General features: G+C 39.7%; 2 protein-coding genes across 9 annotated transcripts in view; one reads left to right on the top strand and one right to left on the bottom strand.

Annotated features, from left to right (window-relative positions):
• Nucleotides 1–8,929, bottom strand: part of CCDC122 (coiled-coil domain containing 122) — a 43,327-nt gene extending 34,398 nt beyond the window's left edge. Inside the window, exons 1-2 of one of the 4 annotated variants that reach the window (XM_044249785.1) lie at nucleotides 8,855–8,871; nucleotides 5,050–5,095 (exon numbers count right to left, since the gene is read on the bottom strand). The gene's annotated coding sequence lies outside the window, so the exon portion shown is untranslated. Of the gene's footprint in view, nucleotides 1–5,049; nucleotides 5,096–8,225; nucleotides 8,270–8,745; nucleotides 8,821–8,854 lie in introns of those variants that run through there. The other 3 variants (XM_044249786.1, XM_044249784.1, XM_044249787.1) reach the window with 3 other exon arrangements.
• Nucleotides 8,930–8,937: 8 nt separating this feature from the next.
• On the top strand, nucleotides 8,938–19,550 carry LACC1 (laccase domain containing 1). 5 transcript variants are annotated; one of them, XM_044249779.1, is made up of 7 exons: nucleotides 8,938–9,126; nucleotides 10,519–11,134; nucleotides 11,768–11,949; nucleotides 12,682–12,847; nucleotides 15,971–16,196; nucleotides 17,289–17,449; nucleotides 18,400–19,550. In XM_044249779.1, exons 2-6 carry the CDS (start codon nucleotides 10,573–10,575, stop codon nucleotides 17,446–17,448), a joined length of 1,296 nt encoding a protein of 431 aa, XP_044105714.1. In that variant the 5' UTR covers nucleotides 8,938–9,126; nucleotides 10,519–10,572; the 3' UTR covers nucleotide 17,449; nucleotides 18,400–19,550. The 5 variants fall into 5 exon arrangements, with proteins under 5 accessions (XP_044105714.1, XP_044105716.1, XP_044105713.1 ...); XM_044249781.1 differs by having other exon boundaries at nucleotides 8,938–9,142; nucleotides 11,771–11,949; XM_044249778.1 differs by having other exon boundaries at nucleotides 8,938–9,142.
• The last annotated feature ends 1,313 nt before the right edge of the window (nucleotides 19,551–20,863 follow it).

The raw sequence follows: 20,863 nt of genomic DNA, 5'->3' as shown, positions 1-20,863 counted from the left end.
TCCGTGGTTTGTCTTCTCCTCCTCTGGAATTCTGCTGCTCTCTCCTTGGTATTGAAACTGCACTCCTTGGTAGGTGAACTTGGTCTTGCCTGGATTTCTTATTGATCTTCTGGGGGAGGGGCCTGGTGTAGTGATTCTCAAGTGTCTTTGCCCCAGGCGGAATTACACCGCCCTTACCAGGGGCCAGGCTTAGTGATCTGCTCGGCTTTGCTTTCAGGAGCTTTTGTTCCCTGAGCGCTTTCCGTAGAGTTCCGGAGGATGGGAATACAAATGGCGGCCTCCTGGTCTCCGGCCCGGAGGAGCCGAGAGCCCGGGGCCCCGCTCCCCAGTGCGCCCTCAGCGAACAGCTCCTAGTAACTCGCGTCTGCCTAACCTCCGGCCGCGCTCCGAGCTCACCGAGCTTGCGACCGGTTCAAGGCAACTCCGAGCTGCGAGCTTACTGTCGGCTCTGTCTCTGCAGCCGGCTTTCCCGTTCCAATATCCGCAAGCTCTGCGACACTCAGACACCCCCAATCCTTCTGTGACCCCGCGGGACCTGAGGTCACGCCGACCCCGCGTGGGCTTCGCCCCGGTTTAGCCTCCGGAGCTATGTCCCTCAGCGGAACAGACTTTTAAAAGTCCTGATTTTGTGCTCCGTTGCTCCGCCGCTTGCCAGGAGCCGGCCCCTCCCCCCGGGGTCTATCTTCCCATCGCTTTGGATTCACTTCTCCGCCAGTCCTACCTTTCAGAAAGTGGTTGTTTTTCTGTTTCTAGAATTGCTGTTCTTCTTCTCTTCGATCTGCCGATGGATTTGCAGGTGTTTGCAATCTTTAGATGAGCTCTCTAGCTGATCTCCTGCTAGCTGAAGTAGTCTCAGCCTGCTACTTCTCCGCCATCTTGACTCCTCCGATCTCTCCTCCTTCATTTTCCATTTCCTTATCCTGTTTCATTTTTCTTTTTTTAATTCATTATTTTTATTAACATATAGTGTATTATTTGCCCCAGGGGTACAGGTCTGTGAATCATCAGGCTTACACACTTCACAGCACTCACCATATCACATACCCTCCCCAATGTCCATAACCTAACCACCCTCTCCCTACTCCCTTCCTCCGCAGCAACCCTCAGTTTGTTTTGTGGGATTAAGAGTCTCCTATAGTTTGTCTCGCTCCCCATCCCATCTTGTTTCATTTTTTCCTTCCCTACCCCCCAGACCCACCACTCTGCCTCTCAAATTCCTCATGTCAGGGAGATCATATGATAATTGCCTCTGATTGACTTATTTTACTCAGCATAATACCCTCTAGTTCCATCCATGTCATTGCAACTGGCAAGATTCCATTTCTTTTGATGGCTGCATAATATTCCATTGTATATATATATATATATATATATATATATATATATATATATATATATCTCACATCTTCTTTATACATTCATCTGATGATGGATATCTTTCCATAGTTTGGCTATTGTGGACAGTGCTTCTGTAAACATTCAGGTGCAAATGCCCCTTTGGGATCACTACATTTGTATCTTTAAGGTAAATACCCAGTCGTGCAATTGCTGGGTTGTAGGGTAGCTCTATTTTCAACTTTTTGAGGAAACTCCATGCTGTTTTCCAGAGTGGCTGTACCAGCTTGCATTCCCCAAAACAGTGTAGGAGAGTTCCCCTTTCTCCACATCCTCTTCAACATATGTCATTTCCTGACTTGTTAATTTAAGCCATTCTGACTGGTATGAGGTGGCATCTCATTGTGATTTGATTTGTATTTCCCTGATGCCAAGTGATGGTGAGCATTTTTTCATGTGTTTGTTGGCATCTGGATGTCGTCTTCGCAGAAATGTCTGTTCATGTTTTCTGCTCATTTCTTGATTGGATTATTTGTTCTTTGGGTGTTCAGTTATAGATTTTGGATACTAGCTCTTTATCTGAAATGTCATTTGTGAATATCTTCTCCCATTCTGTCAGTTGTCTTTTGGTTTTGTTGACTGTTTCCTCTGCTGTGTAAAAGTTTTTGAGCTTGATAAAGTCCCATTAGTTCATTTTGGTCCTTGCTTCCCTTGCCTTTGGCTATGTTTCTAGGAAGAAGTTGCTGCGGCTGTGGTCGAAGAGATCACTGCCTGTATTCTCCTCAACAGCATCCTTTTTCTTAATAGCACTGTCACCATTGATATTTTACATGGATTTGTTTCTTTTTTAATTTCCTTATACTAATGTAAGCTCCATAAGGGTAGAGACCTTAGAGCAGTGCCTGGCACTTACTTAATAGGTGTCTATTTATAGTCTATCTCTACTCCAGTTTACCTTGTTCTAATGATAGAATTATGCTCCTAAAATACTGTTCCTACCATATCAACATCCCAGCCAGTCTTTCAACTCCATCATAGATGGCATCTTCTTTAAGAAGTCTTTCTTGGGGCACCTGGGTGGCTCAGTGGGTTAAAGCCTCTGCCTTAGGCTCAGGTCATGATCCCAGGGTCCTGGGATGGAGTCCTGCATCAGGCTCTCTGCTCAGCGGGGAGCCTGCTCCCTCCTCTCTCTCTGCCTGCCTCTCTGCCTACTTGTGATCTCTGTCAAATAAATAAATAAAGTATTTTTTTTTTAAAAAGTCTTTCTTGGTAGATATGATCCTTCCCTCTCTTTAGTGCAATTGTTTCTATATCTCTATTAAACCATGATAACAGTTTAGGTCATAGAGTAAGACAGAACTAGCTTTGAACTTGGGTTGTACCACTTACTAGTTCATTAGGTAAATTCTTTCCAATCTGGGCCTCAAGGTCCTTATCCTATAAAACAGAAACAATAGTAATACCTATTTCATTGGGAGGACTAAATGAAATAATGCTTGACATCATTTAGTAAATTCCTGCTACTCAACAGTTTTTATTCTTACTATTTCCATTATTATCTACTGTATCTCTCCATTAGACTGTAAGCTCTAAAGGAAGGAAGACAAATATAATGTCTTATTCATTTCTGTATTCCTTAAAGAATTTGGTGGAGAAATGTAAAAAATGAAGAAAATTAGATTTACATAAAAATAACATAACTGGTACTTCTTGATCTCTATATCTGAAGCAATATAAACTGAAAAACTCTTGGGTATCATTTATTTAAATCAACTAATTGTGAAAGGATATCTACTTTAAAATTGGGAAAGTTTGAGGGGCGCCTGGGTGGCTCTGTCACTTAACTGTCTGCCTTTGGCTTGGGTCATGATCTGATCATGGGTGGAATTAAGTACCAAGTGAGGCTACCTGCTCAGGGGTGGAGTTCGCTTCTCTCTCTCCCTTTGCCCCTCTTCCTGCCACTCCCCACCCACCCCACACAAATAAAATCTTAAAAAAAAAAATTGGGAGTTTTATTTTTTTCTGGCTATTGTAGAATGGACAAAGGATAAAAACGAAAATAAACTACTGCCATCTACTGATAATGCATTACAATTGCTTAAATTAATGAAAACAGAGTTTAGACTAGACAGTATCAATTACTCTTTCATTCAAACCACATATGTAGGTACATATAATATGCAAGGTATTGTGAGGAATATAAGATGAATTAAGTGACTCTGATAAAAAAAAATACCTATAGTATTCCATAGTAAATGTCCAATTTACATATGAAACATAATCATTTAGAAAAAATATTTTCAACATTAAACAGTGTAATGCAGATGTTATATTAAACTACCATTCTTTTACAACTATAGTCAACATTTATTGAGGACTTGCAAGTAACTAGCATTTTTCTAAGTACTTTTACATGAATTATCTTTATTTCCCCTCAGAGCAATCCTATAGGCTAAATACTATTTTTACTTATATTTTGTAGACGAATAAACTCAAAACTTGGAGAAATTAAGAAATTAGCCAAAAGTCACACATCCAACAAGTAGGAAGGATGTAATTTGAAACTATTAGGATCCAAATTACATTTATTAGGCACTCAATATGTACTAAAGCACTGGGATAATCATGATTTGTGCATTGTCTCTTTTGCATTGAAGAGGCAAGGCCCTCTATGTGATCCTTGGAAGAATCTGAAAGAGCCATGTTTCGAGTTTTTGGAAACTCATCATCTGGTACTTCTTCCAAGTTAATGACCAAAATAAAGCAAGTTTATCAAACTACTCTGCAGCCTTCGGGAGCTTTTAGCTTAGAAGAATTAAGAGGAGGCAAATGTATATGTGCACCCATGTCAGATAAGCACTGTTTTTCATTCTGAATGGAAAAAGCTGTCATATAAACCTGCTAGGCAGGTTAAAGTAGTTAAGTTTATAATTTCATTCTACCCTTTTAGAATAGATACTTTATCAGAAAACAGATACTTTTTTCTTGTGTGAAATTGTTTTCTAAGTGGGAGGAGGGCTTAATATCTAAAGCTGATATTTAACTGAGAAAGCCACAAAATTAGCCTGGGGAAACATGAGATTAAAGAGTTCCCTGGTATCAAGCAAATTTTAAACTATGATTTGTCAGAAACATGATGAAATCAGATTTGAGTGGTTCAATTCCAACAAGATAATAGAAAAATGTGACACACTACAAATGAGTAAAAACGTACATTTCAGGTAAAAACAACAACAGCAACAACATGTCTTTTCAACCATATGTTTTCAAGAAAAGTTACAACATTGTCAGAGTCATCCAAAGGAATTAATTAACTGAATCATAAAAAATGTATTCACATCTATTATTTACTTGTGTGTTAGGATCTGGTAGGACTAGGCATTACCTTTTTTGACTAGGCAACGTGACTAAGGTTTCAGACTGCTGAAAACAAAACAAAACAAAACAAAAAACCCAGAGGATTTGTACCATTCCTTAACTTCCTATTAAAGACAATACAGGCAACATTAATACATTATCCACATTGCTTTTAGCTTTCCATCAAAGATGAGATTTCTCTGAATTTCCTGATAGTACTAGACTACCAAATGTGTCCTTGTAAAGTGTAGACATACAGAGACTGATCAGCAGCTTGAATCCAAGCTTTAAGGGATGGCTGGGACACTGTTTCAAATTGAAATGAGAAGCCTATGATGAAATTCAGTCATAACTTACCTGCTTGCTTCAATGAGAACAGTAAGAAGCAAGGTCTTCTGTTACTCTGTAAGTAAGCATGATTTCAAAACCATGAGGAGCTTGTAGTGGGTTGAACAGTATACCCTCAGCCCCAATATGTCCATGTCCTACCCTCCAGAACCTGTGAATGTGGTCTTATTTGGAAAAACAGTCTTTGTAGATGTAATAAAGTATCTTGAGATGAGATCATCCTGGATTTAGGGTGGATCTAAATGTGCCTAAATTTAGGGTCCCACCTAAATCCAATGACAGGTAAGAGTCTGTCTATGCAAACAGTGGCCAGACCATATATAAATACGGCACTTTTACTGACAGCCTGCGGCAACAAATTCAGGAAGCCAGACTATCTACAGTAATCAGACTAGGAAGCCATTCTGCTATCTATGTCAGACTTGTAGGAAGCTACACCACTGTCTCTAATAACAATTCCAGAAGCCAAATAGCAAGTTCTATAACAACTGGCTCCAGATGACCAGAATTGGATGAATAACTAACAGCTCCCCTAATTGGGACCAGTCAGAGAAAGCCAAAATGTACACTCTTAGCCAATCACATAGGATGTCCCATTTCTAGTTAACTTACCTACAGCTTTCCTATACCAATAGCCTCCAATCAGGGTATACCTGAAGATTTCCTTTTTTCCCCACTATTAAAGCTTTCCTACTTTGTGTCTGCCAACACACAAGTGATAGTGGCTTACTCCCTTGCCATAGCAAACTCTGAATAAATAATCTTTGCTTGTTCTCATATGGTTGGTCATTATATCCACACAGGTGTCCTTATAGCAGAAAGGTAGAGGAAGATTTGAAAATCAGACACACATTAAGAAGACCATATGAGTATGAAGATATATAGTCCCAAGTCACAAAGCTCCAAGCCAAGGAACAAACACCTGGAGCCACCAGAAGCTGGAAGAGGCAAGGGAAAATAAGACACTTTGAAGGGAATATGGTCCTGACAACACCTAGTTTTGGGACTTCTGTTTCTATAACTTTGAGAGAATACATTTTATAATGACTTATGGTTAAACTGACTTAAAAAAAAGCAGATTTAGAGAAAATTTATATACTATCAAGTTCCTTATAAAGTGTACACTTATATACTTTATAAAGTGTACACATTATAGTGTTTAACTGACTTTTTTAGTTTATTGCTAGGCTATGGGTCCAGACTACATCAATGAGAGGGTTTCTTTTGTATGAACAAAATGCTAAGGAAGAAGCAATTAATTCTGCCTGGTGAGGGAATGGAGATTCAAGGAAAGTTATGATTGAGCTTGGAAGATCTTAACAAGTAGCAGTTAGATAAGCATAAAAAGAGAAGGGTGTTCCAAGAAGGAACAGCCTTTAGTTTGAGTGGCTTGGGAATAAGGCAGTTGTTTTTTTTAAAGCTAGTTATGCATCTGAATCATCTGTATAGATTAAAACAAAATAAACATCAAAGAAAAACACGCCCAGACTTGACTCCTAGAGATTCTGATTCAAATGTATATTGAATGGAATCCCTAGATTATTTTAAGTTCTGTTTGTAGTTCTGATGTGCAGCCAGGAGAACCACTGGAATGGGGTGAATGGAGACGAGGTAAGAGAGTTGGGTGATGAGGCTAGATAGTCTAGGAACAAATGGTGAAAAGAAATGTTATATAAATACAACACAATGACAAACTCTCTTCCCTGGCAGCTTTCCTATTTTGAATTACTTTTAAATTTTTTACTGCTGGGTGCCTGTGTGGCTCAGTGGGTTAGACCTCTGCCTTCCACTCAGGTCATGATCCCAGGGTCCTGGGATGGAGTCCTGCATGGGCTCTCTGCTCAGCAGGGAGCCTGCTTCCCTCTCTTTCTCTCTCTGTCTGCCTCTCTGCCTACTTGTGATCTCTGTCAAATAAATTAATCTTAAAAAATCTTAAATTTTTTTTTACTGCCACTACTGTTTAATGAAAGAAAATGAATTCCCATCATTGTAAAAACATGGATAAATGTTTTAAATCAGCTTTGTAACTCAAAAGATCTCTATTTTGCTTAAGGTAATATTTAACATAAAACAAACTCAGAGTGCAGAGTGCACCCTCTGATCACAGGTACCATCGGCAGAAGGCTCTTAACGAATGCCCCACAAAAATCATGAAAATACAAATTTTGACAAAAACATCTGCTAGGGATACAGAACAGCGAGTTCCTACTCTGGGTTGGGGATCCCAGCACCTAGTCAAATAGAGTGGAAGCACTTGCCCACCTCCAAGTGCTCTTCGAAACTCCCAGATATCTAGGACTCATACTCTTTCAGGTAAAACTTCTTCAGCAGTTATCGTCTGAGCAACAAGGAAGACAAAAGGGACCTCTCCTTCCATCATAACCAGTTCCATAGGAAGCACCCTTTCTCCTACTCTTCGAAGGCGGGACAGATTTTCCCTTTATCTTAGCATCTGCCCTCCATGTAGTAGCTGTTCGATATTTCTAAATGGATGTTATACTCTTTGAGGTTAGACAAGGGACGCTAATTTATCACAATTTTGAGAGTTACTGCCTTCTAATTTTCTACTAGTGGCACGTATTTTTAAATGGCCATACAAGACTTTGTCAGTGCAAATAGAGGAGCTGTAAAGAGCGTTCGTCCAGTCCAGTCGGCAAGTAAGGTGGAATCAGCAAAAAGGCAAAGGAAGGTTCAACCAAGTGTTTCTGGGAACAAAAAAAGCCACACAGTGTAAAAAAACAGCAAGAAGTACAAACAAACTCCACCCAAGGAGGCGGATTACTTGAACCCTGGATGGGGCAAATTTCCAAGTGCTAACACAAGCTGCTTCTCAGGGTTGGGCTCGGGTGATGAAACCAAGTGTCTGATCCCCACGGCTCATCCTCCAGCGTTTGGGGGAGCGGACTTGGGGAGAGGGCTTCCATTCGCAGGAGGGAGTCTGCCATTCGCTCCCCGGGTCCCCGTCTCTCCTTAGGGTCCCGCCTGCCTTCCCGCGGCTTCCCGCGGCCCCGCTCCCCTCACCCGCCCGCCAGCCTTCCAGACGTCCCTCTCCCCTCACGGGCCCACCGGTCCCCCTCACTGACTCGCCCTCCTTGCCCGCCTGCTGCTCCCCTCGGCGGCACACCCGCCTTCCCGCTGCCTTGCCCGCCTCACCCTCCCAGCAGCTTTCCAGACGCCCTACTTACCTCTCCAATCCGTCCCCCTCACCTGGCCCGCCCTTCCGCCCGCGTGCTCCATTCGCCAGCCTGCCCTCCTGTCAGCTGCCCCGCCCTTCACGGGCCGGCCCACCGCCCGCCCCCCTCACTGGCCTGTCAGTCAGCCAGCCCCCCGCCCCTCTTAATGGTCTACCTTTCTGCGGACCCCCTCTCCTCGCCCGCCTGCCAGCCTGGCAGCCGTCCCCCTCCCCTAACCCGCCCGCCTTTCCGCCGCCCTGCTCCCCGCTCCAGCCTGCCTACCGCCAGACGCCGGGTCCCTTCATAGGCCCGTCCACAGCCCGCCCGCCCACGGGCCCGCCCCCCTGCCCAGGGTCCCGCCCACCTGCTGGCAGTCCTGCTCCCCTCACCGCGCGGCAGCCTGGTACCCGCCGGGCTCTCTTGAGGGGCTCGCAAGCCTGCCAGCCGCCCGGCCCCCTTCACTCGCGCGCCAGCCTCTCAGCCGTGCTCCCCTAAGGCGCCCGCAAGCCTACCAGGACCCCGCTCCCTTCACCTGCACGCCCGACGTCCCTTCCCACTCAAGGGCCCGCCCGCCGCCACGCCACGGTCTGCCTCCCGCCCAGTTCCCCTCACGGTCCGCCGTCCCGGCCCCGGCAGCTGACCCGGCTGGCTCCAGCTAGAGGGCTCTGGTTCCTGTTTCTCTTGCCTCAACCGTCCGGCGTAGGACGGTCTCGACGGGCTGCGCTGACCCGGAACTGCTGAGGCGGCCGCGGGGGCCGGCGCTGGGCTCTTCTCGGGCTTTCCCCCGGCGCCTCTCCGTACCCAGCCCTGTTCTCCGCTCGTGCCTCCCTGCAGGTCGCCGGCCTGGCTCAGCCCGGTCCTCCGCAGCCGCTGGGCCCCAGCCGTCGTGCCCACGCCTGGCGGGGCGCCCGTGGTGGGTCGGCGGTGAGGTGGGTGAGGTGGTCCAGGCGCTGCAGCGGCGGAGTCGCGGGTCGGGCTTAGAACTCCAGGTGCCACGGTCGTGGCTTCCGGGTTCCGTCCTGGCTCCGTGGGGGGGGGGGGGGGGCGCGCCCGGGCGTCTCGGAGCTCGCAGAAGCCGGAGGGTGCCATCCGAGGCGGAGCGCCCACAGGGGGGACGGGGAAATCTGCCTGCGCTGGGCATCGGAGGGGTCAGAAAGTCTCAAGGGGGCGGGGAGGAGGCGGTGGAGGCGCCCGGGCTGGTAGAGACCAAGCACGGGATCGGGAGAAGGACAGATGCTTTTGGTGGCATTTCCCAAGGCAGAAGGGAGGATGGTTGTCACTCCCCTTGCTTCTCTCAGTGTTTTTCAAACCTGGCGAGATGAACTTCAGTGGGAGCCCAGTACTGTCCGGAGTGGAGGTTGGGAGTGGCTGCAGGAGAAAAGCGCCCTGGGCCGCGGGGGTCACCACTCAAGGCGGCTCCTGAAGGGAAACCGACTCTCTGGGCTGGGAGGGGAGAAGATCTGCGCGGGGCGGGGGCCAGGGACGGAGTAAGGAAGCAGGTGGGCAGTACGTCTGTTCCAAATCCTAGAGTGCTGTGTAAATCCTAGAATCGTTTCAGCTTTTATAGATTATGCTGAGTGAAATAAGTCAAGCAGAGAGTCAAGTATCATATGGTTTCACTTATTTGTGGAGCATAACAAATAGCATGGAGGACAAGGGGAGTTAGAACGGAGTTGGGGGAAATTGGAAGGGGAAGTGAACCATGAGAGACTATGGACTCTGAAAAACAATCTGAGGGGTTTGAAGTGGCCGGTGGAGGGAGGTTGGGGAACCAGGTGGTGGGTATTAGAGAGGGCACGGATTGCATGGAGCACTGGGTGTGGTGCAAAAATAAATACTGTTATGCTGAAAATAAATTTAAAAAAACCGTAAATTTTAGATGTCGCTCCATTAACCTATTAAAGGCCCCGATATTTCATATGAAGGGGTGTGAACTAACATGCCTGTCATGTCAGGATTAATGATACACATATACCATAATTTGACACCCTGTAATTAAAAAGCAGGACTTTGTCTAAGTTAAGTAATTCCCTACTTAAAATTTGCTGTATGAAAAAACATCACACACACACACACACAGGAACTGTTGCTCTACTGGAAAGATGTACAAATCACTTTCACAAATGGTTCCACGTTCATGGTTCTGTTAGGACAAATAATGGACTAGCTTTTCTTGGAGTCATCTAGATCTATTTTTTTATGTTTTTAGATCGATAAAACTTTTTTTTTTAAACGTAGGTACAAACTTGTAACTATGAGAAGGTTGATATAATTTTGCATTCTTAGACTATTTTTTTCTTTGTAGGTGATTTCTTAGGAGGCACAGAAATCTTTGAAGGGCCTTGTACCCTCCTGAAGGATGGCAGAAGCAGTGTTGGTTGATTTCTTTGGTTTGAAATTTAACTCTCAGAAAAACAGTCATCAGGCATTACTAAAGACATTGAATGCTGTCAGATACCACCATGCTGCCAAAGCCAAGTTTCTTTGTATAATATGTTGCAGTAACATCAGCTGTGAAAGGGATGGTGCACATAATCACTGTGAATTAGAAGCAAGCAATGGATTATCAACTCTCTTGAGAGGATTTGAGACTGTTAGCAATCCTAGTATGGCTGCCTCTTTGTATACTATTAAGCAAAAAATTGATGAAAAAAATTTGACCAGCATTAAAGTAATTGTACCCATGCACCGGAAGACATTACTGAAGGCTTTTATTGATCAACTCTTCACCGATGTTTACAGTTTTGAGTTTGAAGACTTACGGGTGACTTCGAGGGGAGATCCTTTGAAACAATCCACTGAAATAAACATGATCACAGCTCAAGAAGTAGAAGCAATCCAGAATGAAATTCAAACATATTTGAGAAGCCTGCCAGCACTGAGAGGAGAGTTAACCATTATCACATCTCCTTTAATCTCAGGTGTGTTAAACACTCTGTTATTTCTGCTGTATACATGAAAAACTAGTCTTTCTTTAGAGGTTGTTCACCTTTTTCCTCCTCCTTTCTTTCATAGTCTATAGTTTTATTATCTCACTGACATCAGTTGCAACATGGGAGTGTGAGGGATGTCAAGGGATACCAAGGGATAGTCCCTTCAATGCCACCCTTAACAAATAAATTTGCTTTATGCAAATTCAGTTTTAAGACAAATTCCCCAGCCTTCCTTTAAAGTGAGATTTATGACCCTAAGCATCTCCTATTTAGAAATTCTGATACTTTAACTCATTGGCACCTTCACAGAAGAATGAAATTTTAAAATGTGAATCTTACTTCTTGGTTAAATGATATTTACTTTGGGCTATATGCTGGTAGGAATAACAAAGACAAATGGGACAGAAGATACTCTTTGAAGAGCAATGATCCCATGGGGAAGGTAAAGCAAACATAAAGCCATATATAACAGAACACATGAGGTACACAGTGCTGAAGAAATTGGAAGCTAGAAAAACATGCAGTTTGAGGTGATCAGGGAGAGTCTTGCTGAGACACTGGATTTGTAACATTTTATAGTCTTTTGTATAGCATATTTTTACTCTTCGTTACTCTATTCAGCAGATATTTTCTTACACGGATTTACTACAAGAACAGGTGGAATATCCTACATCCCAACTCTTAGCTCATTCAATCTCTTCAGTAGTTCCAAAAGGAGAGATCCCAAGGTCGTTGTTCAAGAAAATCTGCGTAGGTTGGGAAATGCTGTAGGATTTAATGTGGAGAAATTTTACCGAATAAAGGTAAAATTTTGTTTCATGTTTTGGATGATCTAAAATATATTCTTGACTGTGCTAATGACTACATGGACTTTAAACAAGCTATTTAACTTTTGCATCTGGTGTTATATCTAAAATTTTAGGATAATGATATGGTTGTTTTTCTTGGATCTATACACTAGAGCCTAAAAATCAGTTCTTCATAGATATATTTCACAGGAAGCTTCTTGTATCTAAAAGTACAGTTAATTCTTATAGTACCACTGCCCTTTTTGATTTAGAAAGAAGATTCCAGAATGGTGGGAGAGAAAGGCCATTATTTTCTAAATTAACATTAGGAGGAACTAGGATCACTATTGATACCTTGTTTGTTATAGAATTCTAGCTTTATTTGGGTCAAGAAAAGTAAGAATATCTTTAATTTGGTAATTAACTTCTTTCCATAAATAGTACTTTATGGAAACTGCTGCAAGGAGAGATTTACCCATCTCTAGTAGGAGATGTTTGTGATGGACTGTATTAAATTGTTAAGTGTTCAAGTCTGTTTTCCTTTGAATAAAATGTATAGAGATTATAATACCAAAAGTTAAATGACAAGTAAATTTGGTATTTTACTATCGAAGTGATGTTTTTTAATGCTTGCTAGTAATATTAAACTGGTTATATAATTTCGTACAAAATGAGTATTTTCAGAAAAAGCTTATGGATCAGAAATTCTACTTTCAAAATATTTTTATCACACATCTTTGGTATTAGACTGATCATGCCAATGATGTCTGGATTATGGGAAGGAAGGAGCCTGAATCTTATGATGGAATCACCACAAATCAGAGGGGAGTCACAATAGCAGCTCTTGGTGCTGACTGTATACCAATTGTTTTTGCTGATCCTGTCAGAAAATCATGTGGTGTTGCTCACGCTGGTAAGTGTACTTAATTAAGCATTTAGGATTTTACCAGTTTTGTAGTATAGGAAAAGTTATAATTTCTTTCTAGTGGGCATGACAGTTAATTACTTTACAGGTATTAAATATAAAATAGGAGTAGAGCCAGCATACTTTTACTATAGGAACAAATAAAAGCAGTACCTAAGTCAAATTACATGAATCAGAGTAGAATTCCTAAAGGAAGCAGTACCCTGACTGATTCTGGAGGAATTTGCAGGACTTGAATAGGTGCCAGGGTTTCTCAGCAGGGTTGCTTTTAACATTTTGGGCAAGATAATCTTATATTGTAGTTTGCTTGGTTTTCAAAATTCCGAATGCCAGTAGCACCCCAGTTGTAATAACAACAACAACAGCAAAAAGCACCTCCATGCTTTTCAGAACACTTCAGAGGAAGTGGTACTGGCTCTTGTTGAGAACTTTTAAAGTCTAGGCAATGGAGACCAAGAAGATAAGGTATGTTGGAGAAAGGTATTCATGAGGATGAAGGTGCAGCAGCATATATGTAAAGGTATGGAGGTAAGAAGCAAGATATGTTTGGAAAACTGCATTTAGCTTAATATGTTATAGTCTAGTGCCTTTAAATATTATCTAAAGTTAAGAACAAAGGATTTTCGTTGTTGTGTTAAGGTTATGGAATTTTGTTTTCTGAAGGTATTTTAAAGTGCTATTTAGATTATCCTGTGGCCATGGCTTTGTAAAATGAGGGATGATATTTGATATTTCTTTCTGCTTGTAAATCTATTGTGCTTTTTAGACAAAAAAATAAGAAGGTGGCATATTTTCTTCTGATCTAGCTAAAGTTATGGGATTGGATGACTAGAAGTCACATTTATGATTTGACATTGTCAAAAAGTTATTTGAGTCTTCGATTTTGGATATAAAAGGAGAATCTTATTTGTTACTTCTTAGGTTTTGAAACATTATTTTTAAATATCAAAGATTAAAGCTGTCAAATGAGTGCTTGCTTCGGCAGCACATATACTAAAGCTGTCAAAATGAAACACTCTTTTTTTTTTTTTAAAGATTTTATTTATTTATTTGACAGAGAGAAATCACAAGTAGATGGAGAGGCCGGTAGAGAGAGAGAGAGAGAGAGAGAAGCAGGCTCCCTGCTGAGCAGAGAGCCCGATGCGGGGCTCGATCCCAGGATCCTGAGATCATGACCTGAGCCGAAGGCAGTGGCTTAACCCACTGAGCCACCCAGGCGCCCCAAAATGAAACACTCTTAAATAAAGTTAAAAGTCTGACATTTTCTGATTTCAAAACTTGTTATAAAAATATATAAAAAAAGAACCCAGAAATAAACCCTTGCATATATGATCAAAAGGTTTTTAACAAGGTACCTGGACTATACAGTGGGGAAAGGACAGTCTCTTTGACAAATAGTACTGAGAAAAGTGGATATTTACATTCAAAAGAATGATGTTAGATATTTATCTTACATTGTATATAAAAATTAACTCAAAACAGGTTAAAGACCTAAATGTAAGAGCTAAATCTATAAAACTTATTAAAGAAAATGTAAATCCTCATAAACTTGGTTTAAGCAATGGTTTCATAGATATGAAACCAAAAGCACAAGAAACAAGAGTAGAAACAGATAAATTGAAATTCATCAAAACTAATAAACTGCATCAAAGGACACAGACAACAAAGTTAAAAGGCAGCCCATGGAATGGAAGAAAATATTTGCAATTCATATATCTGATAAGGAGTTTATGTCCAGAATATATAAAGAATCTACAACTCAACAAAAAAATCAATAACCCAGGTAAAATTGGGCAAAGGGCTTGAACAGACATTTTTCCAAACATGATAAGCAAATGGCCAACAAGCAAGTGATGAAAAGATGCTTAATGTCACTAATAATTAGGAAAATGTGCATCACAACTATAATGAGATATCACCTAACCCATTAGGATAGCTAATATTAAAAAAAGAAATAAAAAGAAAATAGCAAATGGTGAAGATGTGGAGGAATTAGAACTCTGATGCACAATTGGTGGGAATGTAAAATGGTACAGCTGCTATAAAAAATAGTATGGTGGTTCCTCAAAAATTTTAAAATACAATTACCATATGATTCAGCAGTTCTACTTCTGGGTATATATCCAAAAGAACAAAAGCACACCTGTGCATATAGCAGAATTATCCATAATAGCAAAGAGGTGGAAGCAATACAGGTTTCCATAGATGGATGAATGGATAGGCAAAATGTGATAAATGCATACAGTGGAATATTATTTAGCATTAGAAAGGAAGGAAATCCTTACACCTGAATGAGGACCTTGAGGACATTATGTTAAATGTAGGAAGTCAGTCACAAGAGATACTGTAAGATTCCACTTACATGAGGTATCTAAAGTAGTCAAATTCATAGACACAGTGGAATGGTGGGTACCATGGGCTGGGGCAAAGTGGTGACGGGGAATTATTTAATGGGCATCGAGTTTCCGTTTTGCAAGATGACAAAGTTATAGAACTTGGTTGCACAACAATGTGAATATATTTAACACTACTGAAGTATATACTTAAAAGGAGTTAAAATGGTAAATTTAATGATATGTATATTTCCTCCCCCCAAGTTTAAAAAAAGTGTCTAAAAAAAGTGAAGGAGAGAGAGACTTATAAGGTATAATCCCACTGGAAACTGAAAGTATAGAATATTTTTAAAGGAAGCAGAAGGGACCTCCCATTACATATCTCTCCCATGTCAGGTGGTTTGCATAGTGTACCTCATTTAAAAACCAGTGTTTTAGGGGTGTCTGGGTGGCTCAGTCAGTTAAATGTCTGCCTTAGGCTCAGGTCATGATCCCAAGGTTCTACTTCTCCCTCTCCTCTCCACTCTGCTCTCTCTTGCTCTCTCTCTCTCTCTCTCAAATGAATAAATAAATAAAATCTTTAAAAAAATAAGAAAAATAAAAACCGGTGTTTTTGTTAATTGGTTATTTAGCTTAATTAATTGATCTTGTGATTCATTGCTATTTCTGGACTTTGAAAAATATGCAAACTAACTCTGCTCATTTTTAAGTTAGAGATAAATTAAGGTGAAATGCTATGTTTTAACTTCCCTTACCTCTTTTTCTTCCTATTTACCAGGTTGGAGGGGTACTTTGCTAGGTGTTGCTATGGCTACAGTGAATGCTATGATCACAGAATATGGGTGTAATTTGGAAGACATTATTGTTGTACTGGGACCTTCAGTAGGACCTTGCTGTTTTACTCTGCCAAGGGAATCAGCAAAGGAATTTCATAGTCTTGATCCTGAATGTGTACGGTTATTTGATTCACCAAATCCCTACATTGACATTCGTAAAGCCACCAGGTATGTTTGATTTCATTCCAAAACTGCAAGTTTAGTTATTGCTTATTGTTTCTAAAATGAAAATCATTTTAGACAACAATTAGTAACTCTAAGAAAAATTGAGGTGGCAGATAAATAGGTAGCTGACATACGTATTTTATACAAAAACGTATTTTGATTATGAAATCTATTCTTATTTAAGTTTGACTAACAGAAATTTTCCTGTTATCTCTTATTGACTTAAAAGTGCAGGAAGCTATTATTTGACTTATAGTTTTAAGAGATGTACTTAAACTTCATATAGAAAAGTTGTCATGTGCTTCATAGTCTTTCTTCAGCTGAAATCTGTAATGTAATAAACTATCAGGAAGATGATATTTTAAAATTATTTTATTCTCTAGCTAGAGGAATATATTTCTTAGCAAAAGTGTTAGATAATATAAGCACATAGTCACTCTTAAGCTTTCTGTGGTCCCTTTCAATTTTGAATTATGAAGTTTTGCTATTAAAAGCCATTATTTGTTATTTCTAAAAAAGAAAATTATCTGATTTTAATTGTGTTTCTAGTCTAGTCAACAAAACGTTGCACAGATTCTGCCTCATTTAGCATATAGAAAGGATTGAAATTGATTGTTAAATGTGACTTGTGGAATTAGTATCACTAATTAATATTCATATTTCATATTGTAAAGTATTTAGGAGAAGCAATTTCTCTGTGAAAACCTGTTAATAGGAGGACAAGAGGTGGGAGGGCCAAATGACTAAAAAGCATCTCTGTCTGAATCAGGTGAATCTTGTCTGCAAATATCCTTGTAACTTTAGATGTTTCTTCTAAATAAGTACTTGATTTTGATTATAAAATTCTGGACCCAGGTCATGTCTGCAGGACAATATAGAAAGTTTACAGTTCGTATGTAAACTTAAGTGATTAATGGTGATAAAATCTTCCAAATTCCTGACTTGTTCGTGTTTTGTATCTGAAAACCAATTTTCATTGTTCCAAGCAAATCTTTCCCAGAATTCTTTTACACCAATATTCATATGTATGTATTTTTTACTGCTTTGGCTAGGTAAAATAAACACTTGGTATCTTTGAAAAATCTTTATCCTAAGGATTCTTCTAGAACGGGGAGGAATTCTACCACAGAATATTCAAGACCTGAACCAAGATCTTGACCTCTGTACATCCTGCCATCCTGACAAGTTTTTCTCCCATGTCCGAGATGGCCTTAATTTTGGTACACAGATTGGCTTCATATCAATTAGAGAATGAGGTAACAGCGGGTTCTTCCTCTCCCTTTACCTCTTTTCTTTCTCCTCTTTCCAGCTTTCCCTCCCCTCATTTTAAAAAATAATTAATTATATTTAACTTTGTCCCTTTATTCTTGTAGGAAGAATTAAGTTTCTATTTTTAGTGAGGCAGTAGAGGTAGAAGAGTTAATTTTTAGGGACACGCTCTAATATAAAGAATAGCTGCTCCTTTTCCTACTTAAGTAAACAGGCCACCATATAAATATACAAATAAAATAATTTATTTTAAAAATCCTGCGTGTATACCATTTATCTCCTATGTACTTGACATCAGTTTATTTCCTATCATAACATCTTTAAAACTTTATTTTTTATTCTTTTGATTTTTGAGAAGAAATCTTTGCATAAAGATTCTAAATTCTAGAATAATAAAAAGTCCTCACATATCCAAACTGGCATGGTTTTCAACTAGATTGCAACTGATTATCTGTAGCAGGGGTTGGCCAATTTTCTTTAAAGGTGAGATAGTAAATATTTTTAGACTTTGTGGTACATACAGTCTCCGTCTCAAACTACTTAGCTTTGCCATTGTAGAGCAAAAGCAGACAGTAACAACACAAAATGAGTATGACCGTGTTTCAGTAAAACTTTATTTTTAAAAAACAGATGTGGGGCCAGGCAGGTTTGGCCTATAGGCTATAATTTGCTGATACATGATCTATAGTCATAGAGTAAAACTGAGTATAATTTCATTAAATTAGTATTTATTTCAGATTTTTTAAGAGTTATACAAAAATATTTCATGACAGTGAGTTAGTGCTGAACTCTTAACTGAATTAATGTTATTTTTAAGCTTCACGATGTCTTTAACTCTTTAATATACAAAAGACTTTAGCAGACCTAATGATCCTTATCTTGATATTGTAATAGCACTAGTAAGTGTCTTACATTTCTTTTCTATGTATTTTTGCAGATACTTGACTGGATTTTTATGCAACTGTTTCTTGCCTCCTTCTAAACTGACTACAAGAGGGAAATTTAGCTGTTTGATTTACTTAAAACCGAGAGGATTAAATGGATAATTCATCTTTTAGGTATATTTTCATTATTAATCCAAAGCTAAATGAGTTTCATTTGATTCCAGCAAAATCTAGATGAAGATTATTCTTTAGGTTTGTTCTGTTTGTTATATAAATCAGTAGTAGGGCTGTCCAGTTCAGTATTTACTGGGTATACCCTATTTGTCAGGCATTGTGTGAAGAATATCTGAATCAAAGTGAGTTAGACCTTTTCACCTTTAGTCTAATGCAGTGAAGGAGATAAACACTTATAATACTTAAATTTAATTTTGATAGCAGCAGAAGAGTACAGAAGAAGGAAGGTTATGGAAAGTGCCATAGAGAATATGATGTATCATATGGGCCCAAAAGATGTACAGGCTTTTGATAAATGAAGAATAGCCATAACAGGTAGAGGGAATACCATGAACTAGGGCTATGAAATTGAAAGTGTAAACCATGTTCTAGAGAGAGAAGGGTGTAGGCAGAAGTTACTAGAAAAACAGGTTGGAAAGAGATTAGTTAGTCTCAAATGCCATGTCAAAGAGTGTAGGGTTGATTTTCCAGGTAAAGAATAAACACAAAAAACAGGGTAGTGTTTTTATTTCCTTAGCATCACTTGTAACAGGATGGATTTAAATTGTGAGAGACCACAGCAGAAAGATGTATTTAAGAGGCAAAATATTTTTAAAAAGAAACAATGAAGGCAGTGGAAATTAAGATGGATCAGACATAGAGCCCATAGATCCTCTTAATAGATAACAAAGATGACAGCTAAGGAGGGGAGAAATTACTGATGACTCTAAGCTTTCTGCTTGGTTGTCTATCAAGAACAGCAACAAACGGAAGGAAGATGTTTGGGAAAAGGGAGAACAGTGAGTTTGACATGCGGACTGAAGTATATCCAGTGGATATATTTGGTCAATGACTAGAAATACAGACGTCACATCTTGGTGGGAGCTGGTAGAAAGATACAGATTTAGAAGCTGGCTATGCAGAGATGAGGCCCAAGCTTGCCGGAGTAGGCTGAATCATCTAGGCAGAACTACACAGTGAGAAAAAAGGAGGTTCAAGGGTGAAACCTCATACAACACGTACATTTGAAGAACAAGAAGATGAACAAGTTTAAAAAAAAAAAAGATGAATCATCAGAAATAAGGGGAAAAAAGCAGAGTATACTTATTTTGAATAAAGAAGCCAGTTTGAATGTGAGAGGTACTTGGAATTTCCAGAGATACAAGGTACAAGAAATTTTCAGAGATAGAATAAAATGTGGAATGAGAAGGAAACCAATGGATTAACCATATCAAAGCTGTTCTACAAGCAATGGTGGCAGAGTCCGATTTCAGTGCATTGAGGAGGAATATGCATAGGTGTCCACTCTTCTTTAAAAGTATTTAGCAGAGAAAATAAAGCACTGGGAGCTGTGTCTCGAAGGAAGGGATTTTTTTTTTTCTTTCTTTTTTGACCAGTACTTGAAAGTATATTTGTAGGCTGAAGAGAGAAGTCACGCTGTTTTCACTTGGGAGAAAATGGTGTGACATGTAATATATGACATGTATTTTTAATATGAGTAGTTATGTTGCATCTTAAAAATTTTTCTTATTTTATATATACACTTGGTCCTAACTGTACATGCAGTAGCATAATGGAAAATTACATTTGTTAGGTATTTACAAAGGACTTTTACATACATTACTTCATTTTACCTTTGTAGCTACTCTGAAATACATAGGTCAGTTGTACCTCTCTTTATTCAGATGAGAAAACTGAGTCTCTTTGAGGTGGAGCTTAAAATCATATAATTTGTGGTAAAATAAGATTTGACCCCGCATCTTGTGACTTAAAATCTCATTTCAGATTTTACAGTTAATCAAAGATACCTAAGTTGATTTTTTTTTCAACTTCTTGTTAATATAATCCATTCAACCAAAATTCTGTTGAGATACTAGGGTAGGTTAAAAAAAAATCCAGTTGTTATCTTTCAGATGTTTAATATCTAGTGAAAGGTGGCAGTCAATAAACCAGCAATTTCAATACTGTGATTTATGTTGTAAAGTTGTCACAACCTGGTACCTTGTTTAGTTGAATTCTTCTATGCAACTCGTAACTCAGTGTAAAATTTAAATAAAATACCTCATTTCTTCCAGTTGATGGAAGGCATTAAACAAAAAGCATAGGACAATAATTTCAAACTCATGCAAAAAACTTTTATGTTTAATGATAATTATAAAGATAAAGAATAATTTCACACATTTAGAAAGTATGATAATTTTCCAGTTCTTCACTGTGTATTATTTTGTTTGAAGTTTACAAATTTACAAGAGTATTAGGTGGCTGGGGCGCCTGGGTGGCTCAGTCAGTTAAGTGTCTGCCTTC

This window comes from Neovison vison, chromosome 5 (genome assembly GCF_020171115.1).
Source record: "Neovison vison isolate M4711 chromosome 5, ASM_NN_V1, whole genome shotgun sequence".
Lineage (NCBI taxonomy): Eukaryota > Metazoa > Chordata > Mammalia > Carnivora > Mustelidae > Neogale > Neogale vison.
Note: the sequence above shows the minus strand (reverse complement) of the source record. Positions and strands in the feature narration are given on the sequence as shown.